Here is a 24,878-nt window from a genome sequence, read left to right as displayed (position 1 = left end):
TGAGAAAAAGAAATTTCCTATTGGGACATTCCTCCCTTTCTTTTTTTCAATACCAAAGAAAAGGGCTGCTGCTAGGTTCACCTGCCTGTGCTTAGACAGAATCAGGGCAGCCCATGTGGTCTGCCTGGTGGGGAGCAGGGGTGGTAGCTAGGGATCCAACAGGCCCTCTGTCCAAAGAATGTGAAATTGTGCCATTCACACAACAGACTTTCTAGGCCCTGTGCTCTCTAGGTTATTTTAACTTTCACACTGAGGGTGAAGTACCTAAGATCTTAGTGTGGGATGTTTCTATAAACACCATATGAGAGCTGTGCACACTCCCTCCCTCTTCCACAGCTCCTGTACTTTACAATATACAAAGCAGTTTCAAAGTGTTCGTTCACTTAATTCTCAAAATAATCCAGTGAGACGGGTCCCATCCCCTATTCTGATAGATGGAAATGGACCCAAAGGATTAGTGACTTGCCCCAGATCACAAACAAGCTAGTAGCTAGACTCTGAGCCTCTGACTCCAGAGTCTAGGCTCTGGTCATTGTGCCATGACGAAAGGACGATTTTTTTTTTTTTTTGCGGTAAGCGGGCCCTTCACTGCTGTGGCCTCTCCCGTCGCGGAGCACAGGCTCCGGACGCGCAGGCTCAGCAGCCATGGCTCACGGGCCCAGCCGCTCCGCGGCATGTGGGATCCTCCTGGACCGGGGCACGAACCCATGTCCCCTGCATCGGCAGGCAGACTCTCAACCACTGTGCCACCAGGGAAGCCCGAAAGGACGATTTCTGAGGGGAAACCGTTAGTGTAAGAAAAAGAAGTGAAAGTCCCCAATTTCCGGTTAGTAATTAGGAAAAAAACAGCCATTTCCTTCCAACTCTACATTTCCCAGAAACAGTCCTAGTCCTGGGCCTTATGTCTTTCAGGAGGGGAGGAGTCTCAGAGTACCAATGAATATGGCAGCAATATTTGTCACATCTGGAATTTCCTATTATACTGTGTAACTGCAACTGAGATCCTGTATCAGTGACATTAACCTTGGGAAATGGGTGATTTAAATCCACTGCAGACAGCTCTTAGAAACATGGTGATGAATCAAAATTCAAATCCTACCTGGAACCAACACCTAAACGTGCACACATAATACTGCTGTGGCAAAGACACTGTACTTGCATAAGTAAATAAAAAGAAAATTCTCTCTCTTGCTCTTCCTTCACCATCTCTTATGTTTTATTAAAACTGCTTCTGCCACCTTCTTCAGTTAAGGAAGGCGCTAACTCTGCTTCCTTTTTATATCCTGCTGCACTAACTTTCTCATCCTATCTTCTTGCCAGATTCAGTGACTTAGCACCAGGGTTCCTGTGTGAATAAGAAAAAGGCGCGGGCTTCCCTGGTGGCGCAGTGGTTGAGAGTCCGCCTGCCGATGCAGGGGACGCGGGTTCGTGCCCCGGTCCGGGAGGACCCCACATGCCGCGGAGCGGCTGGGCCCGTGAGCCATGGCTGCTGAGCCTGCGCTCCGCAGCGGGAGAGGCCACAACAGTGAGAGGCCCGCGTACCGCAAAAAAAAAAAGAAAAAAGAAAAAGGTGTCTCTTCCTCAAGGCACTTGAATGCCATCTGCTGGAAAACTCTTGTAATAAATATACAAATATAGAAATACACAAATCTAAGATGACTACATCATATCTGACAAGAATCTTTACACCCATACTCAGAAGTCCTGATTGGTACATCTAAGCAACTGCAAGTCTTTGACATGCCTAGCCCAGGTAGCACCTCAAACCTGGAGCAGACACTAGTCCACTTGGGGCTTCAGTCTCCCACTCTTAATACAAGGCTTGGCTTAGGTGCACTTAGGTCCCTTTCAGTGCTACCATTTTATAACAGCATTGTCACACCTTATGTTCATATCAAGCATTCAATCCATGTTTGCTAAGTAAATACATTTTAATTTCACAAATGATTAAGGGGATGGCTCTACTCTATGCCTTGAGCCCCAATTTAAACATTAAATAATTCAACTAATAATGAGTTCTTAACATGTTCTTATTAAGTGTTAAAGAGTTATTTGTCTAATTCCATTCCAACCATTAGGTCCTTACCTAAGCCAACCTCTGCTAGACCCACAGTCTAATTTATGATTTATAGAAAAAGCTTCTAGGTCGGTAGGATTTTAGAAATTTCCCCTAAGAACCAACAAAGGGAATGTCTCTTATTTAGAAGACAGGGACATAGAGATGTTTTCATTGTCCTGGCCTTCAATGATCAAGGAAGAAATACAATTAAGAATGTTTCTCTAAAAGGATTAAGGGTGAGTTATTAACAGCTCAGGGTAAAGAAGTAGCCATATGAAAAAATAATTCCAATACAGTTGGTAAATACACTGCTTCCATTTTATACTTTCAAAATAATCCTAGAGATGAGCTTTCCTGTTCAGGAGGATAAAACCAATGACTAGTCAGCCTACCAAATGTCAAGCGATAGAAGCTGTCACTGCAAGACCAACCAAGCCTTTGGAGAAGATGAGGTTCTTGGGTTTCCTCTATCAGAAAGACTTCTGGGCTTCCCTGGTGGCACAGTGGTTAAGAATAAGCCTGCCAATGCAGGGGACACGGGTTCGAGCCCTGGCCCGGGAAGATCCCACATGCCACAGAGCAACTAAGCCCGTGCATCACAACTATTGAGCCTGTGTTCTAGAGCCTGTGCGCCACAACTACTGAAGCCCGTGAGCCACAACTACTGAAGCCCGTGCGCCTAGAGCCCATGCTCCGCAACAAAGAGTAGCCCTCACTCGCTGCAACTAGAGAAAGCCTGCACACAGCAACGAAGACCCAACGCAGCCAAAAATAATTAATTAATTTAAGAAAAGAAAGACTTCTGACATTTTCAGAAATGATTTTGAGAATTCTCTTCAATGTCAGAGTGTCCATTAAGAGAACTGCAATTCTGAAACCATTTCAGAGGAACCGAACAAATATTTCCTCTCCCTGCTCTCATCTCATAGTTCTGTAGAGGAAAGCCTCAAGCCTCTCACTGTGGTTACCATGGTGCCAGGTACCACTGTAGCTCCGCTAATTAGCTCTGGACAAAATTGAGAAAATCACCAAATAAGCACACTTACTGTCAGAAGGAATAAAATCACGTCCATTAGTTTGATGAGCCTCTGAGTGCCAGGATGCAGTATCAAGCACTACAGAAATCTACCTTTCAGGTGTGGGAAGGTTAGCAAGTGCTCTGAGTTCTTACAAAATGCATAGTAAAGCAGGGGCAGCAGTAGCAAAATCTGAAGGGGGGTTACAGATGTATCTCCCCCATCAAAGCCCTTGTAAATAAAATAATTCAACCATACAAAAAAAGAACAATAAAAAATAAAGGCCTATATAGCTACCACCAACCCAGCTTTATCAAATCTTAACACTTTAGAGTTGCTTTAGATAAAAAAATATAAAAATGAGATCGTACAGGTTTATTTGAAGTTTTCTATTTACCCCTACTTGATGACATTCTTCCTCCTCCTTTCTCTCCCTGAGCGTGTATCCATAAACAATGTATGGCTATTATTGTGAACGTTTTTTACCTTTATATAAATTATATACTGTACATACTATTTGTAATGTGTTTTTTGTGTTCAGCATTGTTTTTAATACTAATCTTTAGGGATATATGTAGTTTTAGTTCATTCACCTTTTTTTTTTTAATTAATTAATTTATTTTTAGCTGCGTTGGGTCTTCGTTGCTGCACGTGGGCTTTCTCTAGTTGCGGTGAGCAGGGTCTACTCTTCAGTGCAGTGTGCAGGCTTCTCATTGCAGTGGCTTCTCGTGTTGTGGAGCATGGGCTCTAGATGCGCGGGCTTCAGTAGTTGTGGCGCACGGGCTTAGCTGCTCCGCGGCATGTGGGATCTTCCCAGACCAGGGCTCGATCCTGTGTCCCCTGCGTTGGCAGGTGGATTCTTAACAACTGCACCACTAGGGAAGCCCCAGTTCATTCACTTTTAGCTGCTATACAGTATTCCATTGTTTGACTATTTTCTGTTCATAGACAGGTTCATGTGCTGTTTCTAATTATTTTCTACTATGAACAAGGCTGCATCAAAAAAAAAAATCCTTGCACATACCTCCTTGTGCAAATGAGAATAAACTCAAGGGAAGGAGTTGGCATATTTCAAGCTTTGCAGGTCATATGATCTCTGTTGCAATTATTCAACTCTGCTACTGTAGTGTGAAAGCAGCTATGGAAATGATTACACATGGCTCTGTTTCAATAAAAATTTCCAAAAACAGGCAGTGGGCAGAATTTGGTACGTGGGTTATAGTCTGAGACCCCTGCTCTCGAGTATAAATATCTAAAAGTAGAATTGCTTGGTCACAGGGTTATGCACATCTCAAACTTTACTAAACATTGACAAACTGTTTTCCAGAAAGTTATATCCATTTTCAATCCACTAGCAGAGTAAGCTCTCACTTCCTTGACAAAGTTTGGTACTGTCAGACTTAAATTTTTGTCAATCTAATAGACGAGAAAGGCATTACATTTTAATTTGCATTTCCTTAATTTGCAGATCCTTAATTGGTGAGGTTAAAAAACTTTTCATATACGTTTACTAACAATTTGGGTTACCTTTTCTGCAAATTGGCTGCTCCAAGGTTTTTGCCTACTTTTTAAAATTATGTTGTCTGTTGCTTATTGATCTGCAGGAGTTCTTTATAGATTCTGTATACTAATCAACAAGTAAATGTATTGCAAGTATCTTCTCCCAGTCTGTGATTTGTCTTGTCACTTTATGTCATCTTTCACTGTATATAAAATTAAAAGCTTCACAGAATCAAAATGATCATTTTCTTCTGTTTTTTTTTTTTAAGTACTATTTTTGGGGTCTCTTAAATGAGATCCCTCCCTACCTTAAGGTCATACAGATACTCTTCTATTTTCTCTTCTAAAAATTAACGTTTTGCTTTTCATGGTAAATTTTTTATCCACCTGGAATTTATTTTTGCAAGTAGCATAAAGAAGGAATACAGAATCTGCTTTCTTCCCCCGTATGGATAACCCAATTATCCGAGCACCACTGACTGAAGGTAAGTTCCATGAGGACAGAGGATTTTGTCCCTGCTATATTCTGAGTGCCTTGGCAATGCCTGACATTTTTTAATCTAGCAGATAACTACAACTTATCTGCAAATGAGGACTGTCTCCTTGGCTGCAGTAGGGAAGTAGGAACTGTAGGCACAGACTAAAGGGTCTGGAGGGGTAAGGAGATAGCTGTCACAGTCCTCTTTCCCCGGACCATGTACAGCACATAAGATTAGAGTGACACATTCTGCTGTCTTCTCAGCCGAACAAGTTGGTTTTATATAAATCTGGTGCCAATTCACTAATCAATTCAGCAAATATTTATCGAGTACTTACTATTTCATGTACTTAGAACTGAATACATTTTTAGGGGATAAAAAATATCTTCACATACACAGTCTCATTTGATTTTCAAAACCTCTCTGGTAGTTTTTCATCTTATATGAGAAAACTGAGGCTCAGGAGATACACTAATTTCCCTAAAAGCTAATAAGTGGGGGAGTTAGGACTCTATCCTAGTCCTTAGCTTTTTGTTTTTGTTTTTCCTTTTCAAAAAAGTACGGTAAAAAAACACATAACATAAAATTTACCATCCTAAACATTTAAAAATATACATTTCAATAACATTAAGTATGCTCACACTGTTGTGCAATAATTCTCCATAACTTTTCATCTTACAAAACTGAAATTCTATACCCATTAAGCAACAATTCCCTATTTCCCCTCTCCCCAAGCTCCTATTAACTACCATTCTATTTTCTGTTTCTATGAATCTGACTACTCTAGGTACCTTATACATGAGTGGAAACATACAGTATTTGTCTTTCTGTGATTGGCTTACTTCACTTAGTATAATGTCTTCAAGGTTCATACATGTAGTAAGCATATGACAGGATTTCCTTCCTTTTTAAGGTTGACTAATATCTCACTGTATGTATATACCACATTTTGTTTATCTATTCATTTGATGGACAGTTGGGTTGCTTCCACCTCTTGGCTACTATGAATAATGCTGCTATGAACATAGGTGTGCAAATACTTCTTTGAGATCTGCTTCGGATTCTTTTGGATATATACCCAGCAGTGGGATTGCTGGATCATGTGACAGTTCTATTTTTAATTCTTGAGGAACCGCCATACCGTTTTGCACAGCAGCTGCACCATTTTACAATCCCACCAGAAGTGCACAAGGGTTCCAAATTCTCCACATCCTTGCCAACACTTGTTATTTTGTTTTTTGGTTTTTTTTTTTGGATAGCAGCTATCCTAACGAGTGTGAGGGATTTAACCATTTTAAAGTATATATCTTAGTCCTTGATTTTTAATCTAGGGCTTTTTTGATTATACTACATTACAGTGCACTCTCTGTGAAAGAGGAATTTGAAATGAGGAATAGTGGATTTCTAAACTAGATATTATGTTCTTTCAAATATTATAAAAGAAAAGAGCATGATAAATTTTAAGTCCAACAGACCTGGATTCGAATCCTGTTTATGTAGCTTACTAGCTATGAAGTCTTGAGCAAACTACATAACTGATAAGCCTGAACTGCCCCATCAGTAATGTCAGGAGAAGAATGCTGTGAGGATTATAGATATATGTATATGTAAAGTGTCTAACTGAGGAACTGGTAAATAATAAGCACATCCTAAGTAGCAAGTATTATTGAAAGGCTAGTGACAAGAAACAGAATTGAACCCGTACCAATTTTGGTAGCACTGTAGATGTTTTCAATAGGAAATATTTCTCCTAGCCCATATAGGAGAACCTTGGCCAGAGCTGGAACCAGTTGGGTTGTAGTGATCAGAACATTCACACAATTCTTTCTGGAAGGGAGAAAGAGGGAAAAGAAAAGAAAAAGGTGAAATCAAACCAACCTGCGAACAAGAATTCAAATGGATCTTCTCTCTAGGACCTGCTTGTGAAAAATTAACCTCAAAATGCCTGGCATGGTATCTGTTCAGTGCCAATGTCCACTTTTTGCTCTAATTATCTCAGGTTTATTTATTTTCCCAATTAAAGGACAGAGACTTTTGTGGTGGACACAAAGCAGCAACTTGATTCTTGCCTCACTTCCTTCTGACCATTCTAGCTCACTGCATTGTTAGCAAACCCCACCAACCCACGGCACTGATACCACACTCCAGAAAACACAACGAGGCTTTCAGTTACAGTGCCATTTCATCTGAATGAGATATGACTGAAGTCCTCTCTGCTCATCACACCATGGCAACATAAATTTCAGAATACATATTATTTTCACAAGTCCTTTACCTTCACAGATATCCACCCCTTGGTGTCAGTTTTACTGTTCAGTAGGCTGTGAATCTGGAATTCTTGCTTCGAGGGAGGGACGAATAAGGGTATGTATTTATTTCCCATTCTAGCTTCAAGCTCAAATCTCCTTAATCTGCTTAATGTACCCTTTTTCTTTTCTTTTTTCAAGTTATTTATTTTTGGCCGCGCTGGGTCTTTGTTGCCGTGCGCGGGCTTTCTCTAGTTGCAGCCAGCGGGGGCTACTCTTCCTTGCGTGCGCAGGCCTCTCATTGTGGTGGCTTCTCTTGTCGCGGAGCACAGGCTCTAGGTGCACAGGCTTCAGTAGTTGTGGCTCACGGGCTCCAGAGCGCAGGCTCAGTAGTTGTGGCGCAAGGGCTTGGTTGCTCCGCGGCATGTGGGATCTTCCCAGACCAGGGTTGGAACCCCTGTCCCCTGCATTGGCAGGCGGATTCTTAACCACTGCACCACCAGGGAAGTCCCTGTACTTTTTCTTTTGAATCCCGCCTTCCTGAGTAGGTTTTGCTACATTTCTCTGGCGCTTCCTACACTTAGGATGTTTGTGATATAGCTCCTACATGTATTCTTTGATGTCACCAGGCCCACCCACGTTCTGGGTTGGAGATTCTGGGTTACTGAGTATAATTTAGTGAGCAAAAAGTAAGAGAAAAGAAAAAAGCTTTCAAAGCTCTTCGGTGTGCTTTTAGAGTAAAATGACCTTGCCTCCCACCTAACCGAATACTTCCCTGCATCATTTGAACTCTTCTCACCCCTGTCCCACAGTCTGTTTTAGGGAATGGCCTATCCTGGACTAGGGTGGAAGAAAGCGTCTCTCTGAGAGGATGAAAACTAAAATTATTATTTCCATACCTGGACTGGATGAGAAGTAAGGACTTCAATGCAGTTCCTAACCAGGAATCTGTTAAAACTTCAATTTCTGCTCTTAGTCTCTGCAGTGCTTCCTTTCTCTGGGGACTGAGGAGCCCTTTGGGAATAAAAGTAGACACATTCATCATTTGACAACATCCTTGCTGGCATAGAGAAAGCGACTTCTATATTCAATTTGGAAATAGTGTGAGCTACTGAGATATTCTATTGAGCTAACACATCTCTCTCCTTGATAAAACCCTAGCCTACTCAAAATGCCTTTTTTACTTTCTTCACCAGAATATTTTGCTGGGGGAGGGGGGAGGTGCATAATCACAACAACGAAATCAGCTGATAGAAACGCTATGATTAGGCTCTGGCAGAGGCTCTTTCATCACCAACCGGTAACGTAATTTGCAGACCAGTGGACCATACTTTGAGTAGCACTGCTTTAGATGTGACATCAAGAACCAAAGGGGGAAAAATTACAGATGGAGAGTCCACAGCATTTCCAATCTCTTTCTAAAGAAACCGAGGTCCACAGAGGAAAGGGGGCTGCCTGAGAATACACAGCAAGTTAGTGGCTTTTGGTCTCAGAAATCTTCCCACTATCATACACTGCTCCCACAGTGACTGCTCTCACCCACTTCAGAACACATCAACCTGAGATCCCAGGCCGAATCACCAGCTTTCTGAATGCCATTTGTTTGTACTGTACTTCTGAAACAACTCCAGCTGATAAGAGACTAAAACACTTCTTTATTAAAGATCAGACGATTAAGCACAAAACAAAAAACAATGCATCTGATGGGAGCACGTTACCTGACACTTGAGTTACAATATTCAAATAATAAACCTGGCTCTGAATGTTCTGTAGTGAAGGTAAAAAGAGAAATTCTGCATTCTATTACCAACACTCCATAAAAACAGAAGTCATTTCTATGAGTAGAACTGTGTATAATTTGTTTTCAGTCTGATGGTTTTTCACAATGCAAGCCTAGAATTAGATGACTCTCAAAATTTCTGATAAAACAAAACAAAAACCAAACAAGTATCTATACGTCATGTATGACATATACATAAGCACGCATATGTCATATATCATGTGGCACTTTTGTTAATTCGCATTTTACAAAATACAGGTGGATATTACTTTTACTATGTTCCCCAGGGTGGGCTCAGGGGATTCTCACAGAGGGTTATATATCACTTTCTTCAGGAAACCACATCCAGACACTCACTGGGCAGAGAAAGGACCAGAGACTTAGGTTGTATATGAAAATGAACAAAAGAAAGGCTAATGTCTGTGAGAGAGAAAGAGCAAAAAGACTTGGTTACCAAAATAAAAAGTACTGGCTCTGAATCATGAAGAAAAAAAAGCAGTAAAGAGAGGAATCTGAAAAAAGTAAATAAATTAGATTCCCAAAAGCCCAGATGCCTCTGATTTTTTTCTGGTATTGGAGCACTATAACACGAATGCACCAAACTGATCTTTGAAGCCCTATTTTTACTTTCTGCCCCACACTGTAGTAGTGGTATGGTAGGTAGGAGGGCTCTCTTGACCTGAGGTAATAGACTTCTAGGCAGTCTATGGAATCCCCGAAACTTCACGCAACATTTTGTGCAGATGGAGGTGGTTGAGGGTGATGGTTCACAGTTTTCAATATTTTCTCACAAGGGTATATCACTAAAAAAGGAATTGCATGAATGTAAAGTGCAGTGGACCAAGAGTTCGGGATTCCAGTTGTGGTATGGGCACTAATTTGCTGTGTGACCCGACCTTGTTACCCTCATGATGGACCATCAATTTTCTCAAGTGCAAAAAGAAGGATTTAGATTAGTTCCCTAATGTCACTTCTAATTTGAACAATCTATGGCTAATTAATTAATTCCAAATAATAGAATTTTAGGCATAATGGCACCTGACATTTGAGATATATCTGGGCAGAAAGAATTTCCAAGGTCCTTCAAATCACAATGCACAGATACTGCCAACCTATCATCCTGGACCTAGTTTTCCATCCACTATAAACCTGGTTGCTAGTTCCACCTGACTTGTCCCAATGGCTATGTAAATCTGTTCAAAAATATGGCAACCTATTAAATATTACTGATAGTAGTTGTTTGCGAAGTTATACCAAGAGAAGTCCATGAGAAATGCAGAGCTTCCTCCCCAGAGGGTTTCAATCAAACCTGTTTTTTAAATACAGAGTTAAAATGTTACTGTGGCACAAATTCATAAGTCAGGGAGCCCTAAGGAAACCCTGGAAAAGAAAACAGGAAATCAGAACAAAACAGAAAATTAGCTGGTTGTATGCCACACTTACCAGCCACATTGCTTTTATGCTTATCATAGATTTCTCTCACTTTTCGGTAACGGAAAGCCAGTTTCCTCATCCAGTCCACACCTCCCTGGACGCCCACAGAGGAACCATGGCTGCCACTACCTCCCGAGCCACTGAAACCATCTGTTGAGAAACTGTAGTTGCTGTAGAGAGAGAGGATGATGAAAATTAAAATCTACACTGCATGGAATTTTTGGTTGAATGCCACCTCGGATTGATTCTCTGTCCTATTCCTGGCATCTGACAGCAAGGCTTTGAGAATCTTCTTTCTTAATCTCTGTATGTCAGTCTATTTTTTCATCAGTCCTCCATCTCATCCCTATTACTTCTATCAAAGAAAGGATGGAAAGGGAGAGCAAGAGAGGCAAGACTAATTCAAGCACCAGCATCCCCTAGAGGTTGGCTTCAGACAGACCATCTTTTCATTAATGACAGAAAATACCTTACAGTGAAAAAAACCCGGAATACAAAACTTTTGTGTACACACCCACCCACAGACACACACACACGATTGCAACTATGTAAAAAGGAGAAACGTGAAAAAATAATGGAAGGAACTACCCCCAAATTCTAATAATAGTTAGAAAATGGGAATGTTTTCCTTCAGTGATCTTTTGGCTAGTTTAATAAGTTCATGGGTCACATATAAAATATGTCCACAAATTCTTTAATACTCCTCTAACTTTGCTCCCTGTAGGTACGGACTGTATTTGAACGTAAACAGAATGTGGTGGAAGTGATGGTGCTGGACTTCAGAGACCAGGCCTCTCTTACAGCACTTGCTCTAAAAGAAGTCAGCTGTCACAGGAGAGCACTCATGCTGCCCCATGGAGAGGCACATAGTGAGGACTGAGGCCTCCTCCTATCAGCCACACATGGAAGCAGGTCCTCCAGCTCCAACCAAGCCTTCAGATGATTTAGCTTCAGCTATCTTGACTTCAATCTCAGAGACCCTGATTCAGAACTACCCAGCTAAGTCACTTTCAAGTTCCTGACCTACAGAAGCTATGAGATGATAATTGGTAACTGTTTTAAGCTACTAAATTTGGGGGTAATTTGTTACACAGCAATAGACAACTATTATAGCTAAACAGGCTGGGAGGGATTAATACTTCCTAAGTCAAGATTTCCAAATGACTGACAGAATTAGAGACAACTTGGTTCAATCAGAAGTCAAAATAGAGTTCAGTGTAAAATTCTATATTTAAGAAAATAAAGCTGCCAAGACATAAGATTGGTAATTACTAGTTAGCCATATGCATAAGAGAAAAAAAAAATACTAGGGTTCAGAGTGGACTGTAAACTGCTTCAGACCAGGCTTTTTCCTAAGGTGAGTAAAATCTCTTAAGACTGGTACCCTCCAAGGCTGTGGAAGACACAGCATACACGACTGAATCTGCTCCAGAAGTGAAACCTTTCTATCCTTCTCGGCACCAAAGGGTTACGTCCTTACTAAGTGATATGTCCAGTTCTGCTCTAGATTTGAGAATTCACAGAGGAAACAATTTTAGGGTAGACGCATGGAAAAACTTTTTGCCTATGAAAAGGGATAAACATTAAAACAAATTAACATGAAAAGATGTGACAACTTTTTTTCTAAAGGTCTTTAAATGTAAGGTAGATAAATTTTTGGATTATTCTTAGCTACTACTACTGAGCTAGAAGACAGTAGCCAAGAGAGAAAGGAGGAGACTGGGCAAGCATTTTGCCACTGAGACCTCCTTGGTTTAGCGTTCACTGTGATATTAATGTTTAAGATTGTCTTCCATAGGGTCACTCCTGACACCATCAGACCCCCCACAATTAACTTCCTTGGTGAAATCCCTGGTGCTTATTTGTATCTAAAACCAATCAATCTGGAAGCACACTTTTCCCGACTGAAAATCTGGCCAAAGAGAAACTAGTATATCCTTTACTTTGGAATGCTTTTTTCTCATTCCATCATGCTACCCATTCATCAAGGTCATAGTTAAATTCTACTGTGCTGAGAAGGCCACTCCAATGTTGGCACCACGTACTCCCCACACCCATCAGAATTACTTTCTATTCTGTGTTCCATCACATTTTCTATTGTCACCTTCTCACACTACATGCCATCGTTAACTACGTTTGTTTCTATCTCCTCTAATAGACTGTGAGCTCTTTTAGGGCTGTGTCTTATTCATCTTTGTTTTCCTCTGAACCTAGACAGTGTCTTATGCCTAACAGGTGTACTGATGTTTAAGACATCATTGTTTTTATCACCTCAAGTCTTGGCCATTGTCATCAGAAGCCACATCTTCCACATGCACCTGGTCACACTCCTGTTAAAAGACAAAACCACACATTATTTCAGTCCAGGGAGTAGAAGTGCTATTACCACCACAATATATTGTAAAAATATCACAAACAATGGCGAGGTGATGAAATACCTTATGGTCTCTTATGTGTGGAGGATCACTCTCACCCCCCTTTCTGTTCAACTTCTTTTAAGGCCTAATTTACATTCCTCAGTCTTCATGAAATCTTCCTTAACCATCCCAACCCTCAGTTATGCTCTTATCTCAATAGTTCATTTTTCCAACAGTCCATGGGTATAAACACAAGCTCCCTTACACTGTCAGGTGTGCCTATGTCCTACACTAGACTGTAAGTCCTATTACATTGTAGGCCCCTTATGGCATGACCATGCCTTACATCTCCTTTGTACCCCTCTAGTCTAGTCCAGGGCCCTTATATAGCATGTACTCAATACATTTTTGCAGATGAAACAGATGCTGGTAGAGTGCGTGTCGTATCAAAACTGAGAATGACTGAAACAGAAATTTGTAAATTCAAACTTAGGAATTAGAAGAGGTCATCTAAGTCAATCTCCTCATATTCTAAAAGTGAGGTAAAACAATTTGCCCAAGGTCATAAAACTAGTGAGTGGCAGAAAGAAACTAGAAGGAGCCTGGGTCTTCTAATCTGAATCCAAGGTTCTTTCCTTTAAGCCCACACTACTACTGACATAAAACGCCACCCACTGCCTAACTGACAGATTCATTCCTCTGACACCACCTAGGGTGGTGCCGTGATGTCCACCTGCATCAGAATCCTCTGGGGAAGATTTTTAAAAATGCATATTTTTGAACAGAATTTCTGTGAGTGAAGTCCTAGAATCTTCATTTTTAACAAGCTCCCCAGGTGATTCTTATGCCCCCTGAAGTTGAGAACCACTGACCTGGGGGGCAGGAACACATTCAGGTCAAATTCTTCACAGAACTTTCAGTCCTGAGTGAGGACTATGTCTAGAAAATCATTACAAATACAATTTGGCAACAATTACTGGCACATAGTAGGTTTTCAATAAATGTTTGCTGAATAAAACTATAATGTCCCAACTTATCAACATGTGAAGTTGAGGGAAGATTAAAGCACTGTGGAGCTTACACAAAAGTGTTGGAGTTTAGGGCCCTATTAATTTAATTTGTTGGAGAATTGTCTGTTGAGTAGAACTAGACTGTATTTTAAAAGAAAGAGGATTACTTCATGTTCATTTTACTTTAAAATTAAAAAAACTAGGTAATATATGTAGTACACAGTTCAAAATTCAAAAGGACATTAAGTGACAAGTCTGCTCCTTCCCACCTCTGTGTTCCAGCAACACATTCCTGTCCTGAGATAGAACAACTGTTACTAGTTTGTTGTGTACGGTAACTGCTTAACTGAGGCCCAGAATGGGGAGATAACTTTCCTAACTTGGTACTCGCAGTCTGGTCTCCTGATTCCCAGTCCTGTGCTCTTTCCACTACACGATGTTCACCTCAAAGATGAACTCAAATGTCAAAACCAAAAAAATTAACCAAGAAGCTCTCAGTGTTTCCTGGTTTCCCTCCACCTAACTATAAAATGATCTGACATCAAGGCTAACCTATACATGGACAATAAGCATGTATAAAATACAATGAGTTAGAGTAGCCATCTACAGATCTGACAAATCAAGAGGCTATCTTTTAAGAAGGTAAAACTGAAAAACATTCAAGAGTACAAATAATCAAAGCCACCTTCTATATGTTATTTAATATAGCTGAATAAATTGGAAGGTTGGTTTATATATCAGTGTTTTGCCTGATGGGGTGGCACTGCCCCTAGAGCTAGATCACTTCCAAATAGGCTAACAAAAATCAAGTTTTTGAGCCAATAAAACTGAAGCCCAGAACTAAGACTGTGGTGACCTAACCAAGGCACTATTTCTTCAAGACTATGTGCACCCAAGTGCCGAGCTGGCCTCTCCATACCTACCCTGTCTAACCACATTTCCTCTAAATACAAAAAGCACAGGCTCAATAAATAGTTATTGAACAAAGTGTTTCACTGAAGTACAGAAACAATTTAAAATGCTTACCTCTAAGTCATTGAAAAATAGATGCGTGTCAGCCACTTCAAAAATCATTTCTTCCATTGTTAAACCTGAGCCAATCACTACTGTTGGGTCCTGAAAGACAATAAGAGAATAATTTGCTTGACTTGGCACTCACAGCATTGGTTATTATCTTTAAATGATTCAAAATAGTTTGGGTCAAGGCCAAAACAACACTGGCCCACAACAGTGCTTCTCACTATTACTGATGCAATTTCATTCACTTATAAGAATCTGGGATTGTGCAAAGTTAAACATTTCAGGACTTTAGGACTTTAGTTTCTAGAAAACTTAACCCACTTTAAAAAAAAAACAATTTTCAAAGAAATTCCGTTTCAGGAGAAATTCTAACTATCACTGAAATATTGCTCTTATAACACCCATTATCGTCCCCCTGCCCAACCTCACACATACAGTACAATACCAGAAGTCAGCAATCTGACAATCTCAACGACGAGGAAATCAGTAAAGAAATATTTGCAGGAAAACCAATGCACGTAGCTTTAAAATGAACTATCAGACCTTCCCTTAGAGGCAGTATGCTCTTATTTTATATATTCTCATTACCAGACTTGTTATATAGTATATGAGCTTATGTCAGCTTGCCAGTCTAGATACTAAAAGCCTATGGGAAAGTACTTCTAACAGAAACATTGGTGACAATAAGAAATAATTAGGAGCAGTAAAAGTAGGAAAGCAAAGGAGGCTGATATTTTTATAAAATGTATTCATAGAAACTAAAAAATAGGAGCCTGGAGGTAATTTAGTACAGAAATATACACCCACTACCTCAAAAACAGCTCATCCCTCTATCAAAACTGATGTTAATACTGATGACTAAAATTAAATTCTGCTTGGTATATTTCATTTAAGAAGGTATATAATCTATTTTATTTTATTTTAAGGTTTTTTTAAAAGATTAATTAATTAATTTAGACTGTGCCGGGTCTTAGTTGCGGCATGCGGGCTTTTTAGTTGCAGCATGTGGACTCTTCAGTTGCGGCATGCGGACTCTTCAGTTGCGGCATGCAGACTCTTCAGTTGCGGCAGGCGTGCAGGATCTAGTTCCCCAACCAGTGATTGAACCCGGGCCCCCTGCATTGGGAGCGTGGAGTCTTACCCACTGGACCACCAGGAAAGTTCCTAAGAGGGTATATAATCTATTTTAGAAAGATATTTTATATTTTAAATGTACAGATCTGGTATATTCTCAGCTAAATGGAATGCTCAGTTTAGGCTGTTATATGTGACATAGGGATAACAGACGAGTCTTTGGAGTAGATAATCCTGAGACTCCACTCTGTTTTGAGCCTCAGTCCCATACTTAGTCTTTGCAAAATACTGCTCTCCAACAACTTCAGCTTTCAGTACTGGTCCCAGGTCTAGTCTCTACCTTTATCATCAGCTCTGCCTGACTATGTAGTCTGCCTGGTAGAAGCCATTGGGTGAAGCTTTATGTGAAAGGTGAAAGGTCAACAGGGTAAGATGGAGATAACAGAGACAGTGATTTTGGTTACCTGCACACATAGTCAGGAGAGGGACAGTTACAACAAAGGAAGAAAGACTCAAATTACCTTTCCATACTTCTGGGCATAGGATCCAGTAAGAAGGGAGTGGAAGATGATGATGGTTTCATCTAAGTCCCACAGAAATACCCGCTGAGTGAGGAAAATATTTTAAAAAATGAGTGAGCATCTTTTTTAATCGTAATGGAATGAGACAAGAAATCAATAACAGAAGGAAAACTGGAAAATTCACACATCTGTGAAAATTAAACAATAATCTTAAGCAACCAATGGATAAAAAAGAAATAAGTGAAATTAGAAAATACCTTGAGATGAATGAAAACCAAAAACAACATACCGAAATTTATGGGATGCTGTGAAAACAATGCTAAGAAGGAAATTTATAGCTCCAAACGCATACCTTAAAAAAGATCTCAATCAAAAACCAAACTGCACAATTTAAGTTGCCAGAAAAAGCCAGTAGAAGGAAGGAAATAATAAAGGTTAGAAGAGATAGATAAAGCAGAGGGTCGGAAAAAAATAGAGAAAATCAACAAAACCAAAAGTCGGTTCTTTGAAGAGAGCTACAAAATTGACAACTTTTAGCTAGACTGGCTAAGAAAAAAGAGAGAAGACATAAATTACTAAAATCAGAAATAAAAGTGGGACATTATTACCAATTTTACAGAAATAAAAAGGATTATAAGAAAATACTATGAAGAGTTATACACCAACAAATAATCTAGATGAAATGAACAAATTCCTAGAAATTCACAATGTGCCAAAACTGACTCAAAAAGAAATAGAAAATCTGAACAGATCTTTAACTGGAGGAGGTTGAATCAATAATAAAAAACATCCCAAGAAAGAAAAGCCCAGGACCAGATGGCTTCACTGCTGAATTCTACCAAACACTTAAAGAAGAATTAACACCAATCCTTAAGATCTTCCAAAAAAATTGAAGAGGAGGGAACGCTTCCTAACTCACTCTATGAAGCCAGCATTACCCTGATACTGAAGACAAAGACACTGCAAGAAAACTGCAGACCAATTCTCCTATGAACTGTGATGCAAAAACCTCAACAAAATAGTGGCAAACAATATTCAGCAGCATATTTAAAGAATTATAAATCATGACCAAGTGGGATTTGTTGCCAGAATGCAAGAATGGTTCAACATAGAAAAATCAATATAATATACTGCATTAACAGAATAGAGGAAAAAACCCACATGGTCATCTCAATTGATGCAGAAAAAGCATTTGACAAAATTCAACACACTTTCATGATAAAAACACTCAATAAACTAGCAACTTCCTCACCATGATAAAGGACGTATATGAAAAACCTACAGCTAATATCATACTCAATGGTGGAAAATTGAAAGCATTACCCCTGAGATTAGGAATAAGAGTATGCCTGTTTTCACCACTTCTATTCAAATGGTACTGGAAATTCTAGCCAGAATAAACTGGCAAGGAAAGGGGAAAAAAGGTACCCAAACTGGAAAGGAAAAAGTAAAATTACCTCTGTTCACAGATGACATGATCTTATACATAGAAAACCCTTAAGAATCCACAAAAAATTGTTGAGAGCTAATAAATGAATTCAGAAATCAGCTGTATTTCTATAAGCTTGCAATGAATAATTCTAAGAGGAACTTAAAACACAACAGCATCAAAAATAATAAAATATTTAGGAATGAATTTAACTAACAGTTCAGGACTTGTACACTGAAAACTATAAAACATCACTGAAGGAAATCAAAGAGGACACACCTAAATAAATGTAAAGACATTCCATGTTCATGAATATAAGACTTAATATTGTTAAGATGACAATACTACCCAATGTGATCTACAAATACAATGCAATCCCTATCAAAATCCCAACAGTGTTTTTTAAGGAAACAGAAAAACTAATCCTAAAATTTGTATGAAATCTCAAGGGACCCTGAAGAGCCAAAATAATCTTGAAAAAGAACAAAGTTGGAAGACTCACACTTCCTGATTTCAAAACTTACTACAAAGCCACAGTAATCAAAACAGTGTGGTACTAGCATAAGGATAGATATACAGACCAATGGAATAGATGAGAGAGCCCAGAAATAAATGCTTTTATATATATATATATATATATATATATATATATATAAGCTCGATTTTTTTTTTTTTTTTTTTTGCCAAGGATACCAAGACCATTCAATGGGGAAAGGAAACTGTTTCCAAAACAAGGTCCTGGGAAAACTGAATATCCATGTGCAAAAGAATGAACTTAGATCCCTACTTCACCCTATGTACAAAAATTAACTCAATATGGATCAAAGACCTAAATTTAAGAGACGAAACAATAAAATGCTTAGAAGAAAACACAGTTGAATATCTTCATAATCTTGTTTCCTTAAATATAACACCAAAAGCACAAGCAATAAAAGAAAAATAGAACTTTATCAGAATTTAAAACTTTTAAGCATCAAAGGATACTATCAAGAATGAAAAGACAATCTGTAGAAAATATCTGCACGTCATATATCTGATAAGGGATTAATATCTAGAATATAAAGAATTCCTAACATTCAACAACAAAAAAACAAACAACCCAATTTAAAAATGGGCAAAGGATTTGGACATTACTTCAAATAAAACAGACAAATGGCCAATACACACATGAAAAGATATTCAACATTATTAATCATGAAGGAAATGCAAATCAAAACCACAACGAGACACCACTTCACACCCATTAGGATGGATTATGCAAAAAAAGGGAAATAACTGGAACCCTGGTACATTGCTGGTAGGAATGTAAAATGGTGTAGTCATCTGGAAAACATTTTGGTGGCTCCTCAAAAAGCTGAACATAGAACTACCATATGATCCCACAGTTCTACTCCTAGGTTTATACTTTTTCAAATAATTGAAAAGAGGGACTCAAAGAGATACCTGTACAGCAGTGTTATAGCAGCATTATTCACAATAGCTCAAAGGTGAAAAAACCCCAAGCATTCTTCACAGATGAAAATGGATAAACAAAATGTGCTATATATACACAATGGAATTATTCAGCCATAAAAAGGAATGAAGTTCTGATATATGCTACAGCATGGATGAATCTTGAAAACATTATGCTAAGTGAAGTAAGCCTGACACAAAAGGATAGATTTTGTATGATTCCACTTATATGAACTATCTAGAATAGGCAAATTTATAGTGACAGAAAGTAGAACAGAGGTTACCAGGGACTAATAGGAGGGGAGAATAGGGAATTATTGCTTAATGGGTGCAGAGTTTTTGTTTGGATCATGAAAAACTTCTGGAAACAGATAGCAGTGACAAACAACACTGTGAATGTACTTAAAATTGCACACTTAAAAAATGGTAAATTTTATATTATATATACCTTACCACAATTTAAAAAATGAGTGAGTCCTCCGTTTTTTCCAAGAAATATATCAGGTCTTTAGATTTTCTTTCTTTCTCCTCCTGCCCTCCCCGCTGCCCCCAGTAACAAAAGGGAAGAGAGGTTTCAAACATAGCCTCAATTTACCTATGTCTTCTGAACACCTGTCAATGGACTCATTTTTAAATATGGCTTTTCCCTCCTATTAAATGATCACATTATAGAAAAACTGAAGAAAGAAAACAAAAGGATTAATATCAAAACTCCATTATTATTAGAATTTTGTATGACTTTCTAGTCTTTTAATAATGAAGCCAAATGTATGCCCATAATAAATTCCTATAGTGTTTAAACTACAGAATAAGTGAGAGCCAATCTCATTAATAAGTTACGAGATCTGGTTGCATGTTTCACAGAAACTTGGCCTAAAGCACTTTAGTTTTCTCATTTTACTTTGAGATTTTTAAATGGAGAACAGTATATTACTTGTGACACCCTCTGCTTTCTGAATATGATGCATTATTCTTTCTGTTCTCCTCTGGAATACAGAAAACAGTTTGTTCTTTCCCTTAAAAAGTGACCTGGCCACCTAAATTCAAAAAAGCTTTTTCAGTGCTCTTGGTGAAAAGGATCTGAAAGTGATATGGTAAGATATGGGCATAGAGTAATGTGTTTTTACATTTCTCTTTTCACTTGGCCAATTCATTTTCTCTTGCTCAGGAATTATAGGGTATACAACACAGAACCACATAATCTCATGAGTTTCAGATATATATCTGATAAATTTAAGAAATGAGAAAAAAAAAAGGTTGCAACTCAAATGAGTTTCTTCCCATACTTCTAATTCACTGTCCTGGGAAGAGCTGGCATCAGCTTTCCTCTTGCCCCGGTTCTTGCCAGTCATGTTTTTCCTGGACTGGTCATCAGCATCTTTACTTGGTGTAGTCTGGGTCAAAGATGGGCTTGTAGAAGGGTCTCCTGGAAAGGAAAAGTGAGACACCGGTATTGCCAGTGTAGTCACAGGCTATAAGAACCAGAGCAGAATGGTCAGCAGGTTCTCTGCCCTTAAGAATCATGTTGCAGGGATAAAGGCTGGAATACCAAACTTTACTTAAGCAATTTGGAAATGTAGACCAAACATCATGAAGAGAGTTATAACTAGAATTTATATGCCTTCCTCCCAATGGAAGAACACATCTATAAGTCATTTTGCCAAAAAAAAAAAAAAAAAAAAAAAAAAATTAAACCTGAACCTGATCAAGCTTCTAGATCAGGGTTTCTCAACTTGGCACAATTGACTTTTTTGGACCAGATAATTTTTGTTGTGAAGGGACGTCCTGTGCATTGTAGGATGTTTGGTTAAGCAGCATTCTTGGCCTCTACCCACTATATGCCAGTAGTACCCCCTTCCCAGTGTGACAACCAAAAATGGGTCCATACATTGCCAAATATCCCTGGGTGTGGGGGCATGGGGGTGGAGGCAGGGGGCACAGAACCACCTCTAGCTGAAAAACCACTGCTCTAGATCCATTTACCACTTTAAATAAAATATAGAAGGCAGTGGGCTGTGGTAAGCTACCCTCTAAGGTTATAACTGGCGAAATTTAGACTGAGAAATGGTATGGGACAAACAATCTATTGATTGTTTCTTCAACAAATAAATTACAATCGGAAATAAAAAGGGATAGGGGAATTTATAGGTTAAAACAAAATATCCACCAATCACAATGTATGGACCTTACGTGGATCTTATTTTAAACAAACTGTAAAGAGAAAAACAAAACTCCTAACATTTATGAGAAAACTAGAAATATGAATACCCTTTGGTATTTTATGTTATTAAGGAATTATTGTTGAATATTTAAGATGGGATAATGGCATTGTGCTTATGTTATCAAGCATTATAAATAAATATGATACCTGGCATTTGAGGAGGGAATTGGATGAAGTATAGTTGAAACAAGATTGCCTATGAGTTGTGAATTGCTGAAGTTGGATGACAGATATATAAGGGTTCATTATACCATTCTGACAACTTCTGCCACTGTTTGAAACTCTCCATTATTAAAAAGTTAAAATTGTTATGAAGAACAAAGATATTTAGAGAAATGAATTCAAAACTAAGGCATCAACACATGTAATGATTTCAAAGTTATGTACGTTCGAAGCAGCAACCATTTGTATGTCTTTATCTAGAAGACCAGTAGGGGCAAGATGCACAGAAAACTGCATTAGTTGATGTAGACCGTTTTTAAAAATGCATCAGTGTTAACGATAAACAGTCCTTCCCCAAGTTACATGATGTGACAGCGAACCACCAAATTTTCATGAAAAATAGGGATAAAAAGTATGTGCATATGTTTACTGAATGTGTGCATAAAGTCTTTATGTCAGGATTTTTTTTTTTTTAAACACTAGTCCTTTGGTTTTTAATTAATTAATTTATTTATTTTTGCTGTGTTGGGTCTTCGTTTCTGTGCGAGGGCTTTCTCTAGTTGCGGCAAGTGGGGGCCACTCTTCATCGCGGTGCGTGGGCCTCTCACTATCGCGGCCTCTCTTGTTGAGGAGCACAGGCTCCAGACGTGCAGGCTCAGTAGTTGTGGCTCACAGGCCTAGTTGCTCCGCGGCATGTGGGATCCTCCCAGACCAGGGCTCAAACCCGTGTCCCCTGCATTAGCAGGCAGATTCTCAACCACTGCGCCACCAGGGAAGCCCTATGTCAGCATCTTTTAATCTGGACATCATAATTCATTGATCCATTTCAAAGCTAGAGGTTTACATTTGTAGGTTAAGTTTTATGTATTTCTTTGGGGAAAAAGAACCATACCTTTCTTCAGAATCTTAAAGGGATCCATGACACAGAAAAAGTTAAGAACTACTGTTCTGAGGCCTAACCAGAAGTCAGTTATGCACAGACTAAAACTGGAGTCCTCCAGCTTTTATAAAATGTGCTAAGATTCTGAAGTTCTCTGTAACAAGCATATTATAGCTACAGGGAGAGTGGAGTGGGAGTCATAAATAAAGTCTTTTCATTCTTGGTACTTTTCTGTTCACAGCATCAGGTATTATATTCAGTCTGCCAACGACTCATCGTTGTCTGGTTACAGTGTTTAAATACTCCTCACCTGAGAAGGAAGACCAATAGCATGGTAACAGTGACTTAGACCAGAACAAAGTAATCTTCACCATCACCTGTTGGATGAAATGCCCTTAAGCCAAATGTAGAGCTTACCAGAGGAAAGTCTCTGTGCTGCAGGAGCAGGTACCATGACACTAGGCTTCTCCGTCTGGTATGTGGCTGCTGCTAAGGTGGTACTCTCAGCATCACTGTTAGTCTGGCCTGTGACTCCAAAGCTGGAGCTGGGGTAGCAAGCCTGGTACTGACTTTGACCAAGGATAGTATAGGTGGGATAGTCCTGTAGGTCAGAGGGAATAAGGGAGGAAAATAAGCCACTTAGCCAGAGCATAACATTAATTTCAACACAAGAGACTTTCATGTCCCTCTTTTTCACAATTATTTCCCTAAAACATTAACCCGACTTCTTATTTACCTAACCTATATAGTCTTCCACCTAAACCAATGATTTTCAAAATGCATTCTGTGGAAACCTAAGAGTCAAGAGGACACACCTCAGGGACTGTCTTTGGGATGAGGTTAAGGCTGAGAGCAAAGTGTCCCATGCACTGTACACACAATGTCCCTTTTCTACTGTACCAGCCTTTTTTTTTTTTCTACTTTATGTACAGAATTTCTGCACAGAATTTCTGAAGGAAAGAGGCTACTCCTTAAGAAGCTTATAAAGCACTGCACTAGGTGATAGTGCTTTTAAGGATAGATGAGCTTAAACAAAAAAGTGAATATCCTACATTAAAGTTTCCCAGTTTAAAAACTGAGTATCTCTCTCTCTCTCTTTAAAAATATTTATTTATTTGGCTGTTCAGGGTCTTAGTTGTGGCATGCGGGATCTTTAGTTGCAGCATGCAGGATCTAGTTCCCTGACCAGGAATCGAACCTGGGGCCCCTGCATTGGGAGCATGGAGTCTTAACCACTGGATCACCAGGGCAGTCCCCTCTCTTTTTTTAAATAATCAAGCTTTCTTTAAAAATAAAGTTTCTTTAAAATATTTGAAGGGAACTTTTGGTAGTTTCACGGGCACATACATGACAAAACTTATCAGATCATACAATTTAAATCTGTGTAATTTACTGTATGTCAATTACACCTTAAAAAAGCTGTAAAAAATGGGTATGATGCACAGCTCAAATACACACCTTAAAAAAATTCCACTGATAATTGATACTGGTGACAAGCAGGAAGAAGCTAACTGATCAGACCAATTATTTATAAAGAACACTGAGCATCTACCATAAGCCAAATATAATTCACAGTGTGAGTGTGTGTGTGTGTATGTGTTGGTACATGGGAGTTAAAAATCTAGCAGGATAGAAGACCAAAAACCATTTCCAACAAATTAGCAATAAACTGTATGTCAAATGAGTAAAATACAGAGGAAGACAACTATCACTGCAGACTGTGACAGAGAACTTTCTGAGACAAAGAAGCACAGGGGATAGGAAAAGGAACAGGCCCTGGAAAGGTTTTATTAAGGGGCCAGAGATGTTGAGTCTGGATGAAACAAAGGATCTCTGTAGGCCTGAATGACTGGTTAAGGATTGGATTGGATTCTTTACGCAGTGGTGTATAGTTTGTGTGGGAGCAGAAAATGGGGATCATCAAATTCAAATAAATAAAAATATGAAAAGATTCTGAGCAGGTGAGTGACAGGATAAAATGTGGCATTTAAAGAAAATTAATCAGATAGTGTTTTAGAAAATGTACAGGCACGGTGAAAAATTAAAGATGAGATGAATAGTTAACTCAAGATTAAAGAGGAAAAAGCTAAACCATGGGAAATGACAGCAAAAATGAAAAAGCAGGGATTTCCCTGGCAGTCCAGTGGTTAAGACTCCACGCTTCCACTGTAAGGGGCACAGGTTAGATCCCTGGTCAGGGAACTAAGATTCTATATGCCATGTGACGCAGCCAAAAAA

At 39.0% G+C, this 24,878-nt stretch overlaps 1 protein-coding gene across 19 annotated transcripts in view; it reads right to left on the bottom strand.

The window, feature by feature from the left end:
* The window catches only part of EYA3 (EYA transcriptional coactivator and phosphatase 3), a 139,928-nt gene that overhangs the window by 5,257 nt on the left and 109,793 nt on the right, over positions 1 to 24,878 (bottom strand). For 17 of the 19 annotated variants that reach the window (XM_089897898.1, XM_089897912.1, XM_089897921.1 and 14 more), the window contains 8 exons: positions 23,058 to 23,241; positions 20,664 to 20,803; positions 16,497 to 16,580; positions 14,908 to 14,997; positions 12,786 to 12,844; positions 10,524 to 10,684; positions 8,200 to 8,314; positions 6,760 to 6,881 (listed from right to left, as the gene is read on the bottom strand). In XM_089897898.1, coding sequence (XP_089754024.1) covers positions 6,760 to 6,881; positions 8,200 to 8,314; positions 10,524 to 10,684; positions 12,786 to 12,844; positions 14,908 to 14,997; positions 16,497 to 16,580; positions 20,664 to 20,803; positions 23,058 to 23,241 — 955 coding nt within the window. Of the gene's footprint in view, positions 1 to 4; positions 3,916 to 6,759; positions 6,882 to 8,199; positions 8,315 to 10,523; positions 10,685 to 12,785; positions 12,845 to 14,907; positions 14,998 to 16,496; positions 16,581 to 20,663; positions 20,804 to 23,057; positions 23,242 to 24,878 lie in introns of those variants that run through there. The other 2 variants (XM_089897906.1, XM_089897903.1) reach the window with 2 other exon arrangements.

This window comes from Delphinapterus leucas, chromosome 1 (genome assembly GCF_059928025.1).
Source record: "Delphinapterus leucas isolate spDelLeu-1000000601 "Yukka" chromosome 1, BTC_Dleu_Yukka2, whole genome shotgun sequence".
NCBI lineage: Eukaryota > Metazoa > Chordata > Mammalia > Artiodactyla > Monodontidae > Delphinapterus > Delphinapterus leucas.
The sequence above is the reverse complement of the archived record's forward strand: the minus strand, read 5'-3'. Positions and strand labels throughout refer to the sequence as shown.